Source organism: Diplotaxodon limnothrissa, linkage group LG16 (assembly GCF_057381915.1).
Source record: "Diplotaxodon limnothrissa isolate DT_005_m linkage group LG16, D_limnothrissa_male_GT1.1, whole genome shotgun sequence".
NCBI classification, from domain to species: Eukaryota; Metazoa; Chordata; class Actinopteri; order Cichliformes; family Cichlidae; genus Diplotaxodon; species Diplotaxodon limnothrissa.
In genome coordinates, this window is record NC_140611.1 from 40,149,253 (window position 1) to 40,153,124 (window position 3,872).

At 49.8% G+C, this 3,872-nt stretch overlaps 1 protein-coding gene across 1 annotated transcript in view; it reads right to left on the minus strand.

Moving 5' to 3' along the window:
• The window catches only part of LOC146616711 (thrombospondin-type laminin G domain and EAR repeat-containing protein-like), an 18,636-nt gene extending 15,064 nt beyond the window's left edge, over window positions 1–3,572 (minus strand). Inside the window, exons 1-6 of the mRNA XM_085374574.1 lie at window positions 3,491–3,572; window positions 1,828–1,892; window positions 1,588–1,749; window positions 1,120–1,352; window positions 930–1,020; window positions 703–856 (exon numbers count right to left, since the gene is read on the minus strand). Coding sequence (XP_085230700.1) covers window positions 703–856; window positions 930–1,020; window positions 1,120–1,352; window positions 1,588–1,749; window positions 1,828–1,892; window positions 3,491–3,572 — 787 coding nt within the window. The remainder of the gene's footprint in view (window positions 1–702; window positions 857–929; window positions 1,021–1,119; window positions 1,353–1,587; window positions 1,750–1,827; window positions 1,893–3,490) is intronic.
• Between the last annotated feature and the right edge of the window lie 300 nt (window positions 3,573–3,872).

The window sequence follows — 3,872 nt, forward strand, 5'->3', positions numbered from 1 at the left end:
CAGTAGCTGCAGAGCTGTCAGTCACAGGTGTTTTCATGCTTCAGGTTACTCGATCACTGAGACCATCACAGTGCCAGGTTCACGGACCAAACACTCGCAGGGGTGGAGGAAGTCCTCGGATCCTCGCTTTGGCAGCGAGCCTGATGAGTCAGTCACCCCCAGCTCAGTGTTTTTCCACACAAAGGTTAGAGGTGTGCAGGGCCATGCTGCGGTTTTCATCCAAACCACAGCCTTTTGTTCAGCCTAAGAGGAGCTTTTAGTCTAACCCTAACCAGCCGGTTAAGTAAACACTTAAAGTGGAAAAAAGTGAAACAAAGATCTCTTCACCTGTGAGACTGTCACTACTGACTCCACCACAGCATCCAGGCACTGAATACAGCACCTACTAACAGTCGGAATAGAACTTTGAGTCAGGAAACGTGCAAAATATAGACGTGAAGAGGTGAGTGAGGTGAAACTCTGCTTTTCATGCATCCTCTCACAAACCTGCTGGTGTGGATGTTGTTGGTGAATGAAACACATCTGTCAGCTGGAGCAGCTGAAAGTGTTTTTACTGTGGCTGATTATGAACACACTGTCACTCCAAACACACTCGTCGATGCTTTTTTATCAGCCTTGCAGCACTAGCAGCTGAAAATGAGCCTGTACGGCTCTCTCCCAAACTGCAGGGGGCGCTGTGCTGTGGCAGGTTTGTCTCCTCACCATAGGTGTAAACTGGTCCCTGCTGGTCCGGCTGGAAGGGGGTGGTCTTCAGGACCTGAGGGATGGACAGCTCAGTCAGAGCGGGGTCGGGGGAGGGACACAGTCTGGGCGTGGCGTCCGAACCGGGTAGCAGCACCAGCTGCCGCAGTAAACCCTGAAGAAGAGACAGAGCGGTGAGAACCAGCAGGACGGACAGTTGGCTGATCTGACCCTGATCAGAGACTCACGGAGAAGCGCCCCCTCCACCGCCCCCTGCTGCCGACGAAGAACCGGGACCCTCTGGTGCTCAGATGGCTGGGGAAGGACTGGACCTGTTTACTGGGGGACAAGAAACCACTTAATGCCATGAAGTGGATCTCTACTGGTCTCTACTGGTCTCTATTGGTCTCTATTGGTCTATGTGGTGTCAGCTCTCACAGCTCCAGAGGAAGTCCACAGTCAACAGTCAGCGTGGCGTACGGCCCGGTGACAGCCAGCACCACTGTGTGCCAGCGGTTATTGTCTAATCCAACGTCCTTAAAAGTCATTCGGCTCCGCCCACCAGGGCCAGGGGATGTGGTCAAGAAGTGGAGGCGGTTCTCAGACACTCGTAACCCCAGCAACAGCGAATCAGATCCCTCCCTCACCACAGAGAAGATGTACTCATTTGTCTGGAAGCAGAGAGAGAAAGAACACATTGGACTGGAACAAACTCGTCCAGAGTGGGCTGAACTGGGCCAGACTCATCCAAACTGGACCAGACTGGGCTGAACTGGACCAGACTGATCCAAGTTGGACCTAACTGCACCAAATTGGACCAAACTGGACCAGACTGGGCTGAACTGGACCAGACTGATCCAAACTGGACCAGACTGGACCAGATCCAGCTCCATTCCGCTGCATCACCTTCTGTCTCAGTGTCTGAATCTTCACCGTGGCAACCAATGAGAACTCAGAGGGAAAGTAGTAACAGTTGGTGAAGATCTGGGAGGCGGGGAAATTCAGAGGTGCTGCCACGGCGCTGGCCAATCGGAGACCTCTGGAACCTTTGGACTGAACCATCCGCACCTGGAGGGGTAGCGGATGAAATATTAGGGGTAGCTACCATCATAAATGTTCATACCTTCATGCTATCCTGTGTCTTACCTGAGTGGGCGTGGCATGTCCTGGGGGGGGCAGGGCTTTGGACAACAGGTCAAGAGGCAGCAGGTCTGAGGGGGAGAGAGCAGAGACGGGGTGAAATAAATCAAATAAGTTATTAATAATTTAGATTTTCTGAACCGTAAATCTGCTTCCTGTTGTTCTGCTAACCTCTCCTGCAGCCCCAGCAGTGAAACGCCACCAAGCAGACCATCATCGGACTCTATGAGTGTAACCCTAACGCCACTGACCCCACCGAAACTTTAGTGAAAACAAAGCATGGTTTACTGGAGCCCGATTTCCACCGCAGAGTTACACTGAACCAGCTGTATGTAGCTCGATTTAAATCACCGCAGGGACACATAAGCAGCGATCCAGGTTAGACAGTTTATCTCCTGCTGCTAATTTCAGATCCCTGAAAGCTGATTTTCATGAAAGCAGCGGCTAGTGAGGCGAGTTTATCAGCTCAGAGCTCATTTCCTCCAGCTCTGACTGATAAGTGTATCTGCAGTTAATCTGTATCAGCGATGACATGTAAATGATCTCAGATCAGTTTATTTTTATCCCCTCAGAGACGGACGTTTCTACGTCTGAAACCTCAGACCTGATCTTAAAAAAAAGCTCAAGCTTTTCAGCTTCCTGCCGAGCAGTCACAGATTTCTGCTCTGACTCTGATGAGGCTCGAGTAAATCATTAAAACATTAAAAATCAGTGTTAGACAGCGGCTGAGGGAGCAGAGACAGCATCAGGTCAACGTTAGTTTTCAGCTGGAATTCCCCTTTAAGCTCCTCTGAGGCCGTCTGTGTGTTTTGTTGCGCTTGAGGATCAATGTAAGATGAATGGAGGATGAATGGAGGATGAATGGAGGGAGGGGACGACATGTACAGAAACGGATCTCACATTTCAAAGACTGAAAACACAGAAGAACAAAGCAGCGAAAGCGTCTGAAACACAGCGAGACGTCAGAGTCGGAGCTGCAAAGCCTTCTCTGACATTTGGCATCAGTGAAGTCAGCGACAGGACACACCTCAGGGGTCAGAGTTCACAATACTCAACCTCAGGAAGGCTGCTCACAAAGCCCAGGAGCCAAACGCAGTTTCAGTTGCCGGAATAAATCAGCTTGTAGCAAAGAGAAAGATCAACAGTAATGTCATCAAAAGGAAACATGAAGTAAAGCTGTGTACTCAGCTCTTTAACCAGAACAGAAAGACAGGTGGGAACACCTGAAAGTTCCTCAACTGGAAGCTCCACTGAATAATGCCCAGAAACACGTGATAGAGAGGACCAGGGGTCGGTTTAAACTGTGACAACGGAACAAACGTTATCCTCATGTTTTCCATCGTTACGCGACCCTCCTAACCCCACACCAGTCTGGTGACTGGATGTGTTTGGGGGCCTGTCCAGGATCTTCAGCACAACAGAACAACTTGAACAAGCAAGTCATGAATTAAAACTTCCTGTTAGGATACAACAAAGCTTTCAGCACAATGTCTGTCAGTAGTAATATATAAAAAACAAGCTCAAACCTTTATTTATCCAGTCTCACAAGAAAAAGTCTCTCTTATTTTTGTGCAGATTTTGTGTTTTGTTCTTCAGAAATGAATCTGACCTCCTGAAACATGTGACCGTCCCTTTAGAGCTGAAACCAGCACTCTGTATCTCCTCGTACCTGTACAGGGTCTCCAGCTGTGGCTCTGGACTCTGGCGGTGAGCAGCACCCAGGTGAGCAGCAGGAAGTGACACGAAAACATCACGCCTGTGCGCTGTGAACAGTTTGACTCCCGCTCACCGACCCGCTTCCTGTCCTGCGTCTCTCAACGTCATTCTCCAGTTGGCCTGAGGATCTCCTGGGCGGTGTTTCTTCAGCGTCTGTGGTCAAAGAGCAACACGACAAACGTCTCAGATTTGGTTCCTTACAGCGGCGTGTCCAACATTTCCACCCGGAGAACCCAGACGGCCGTCTCGCCAATTCTTCATGAACGCCACCAAGTTCATTTGTGTTCACATAACCTGGCTTCAAACCAGCAAACTGTCTCTTTATCTGTAACTAC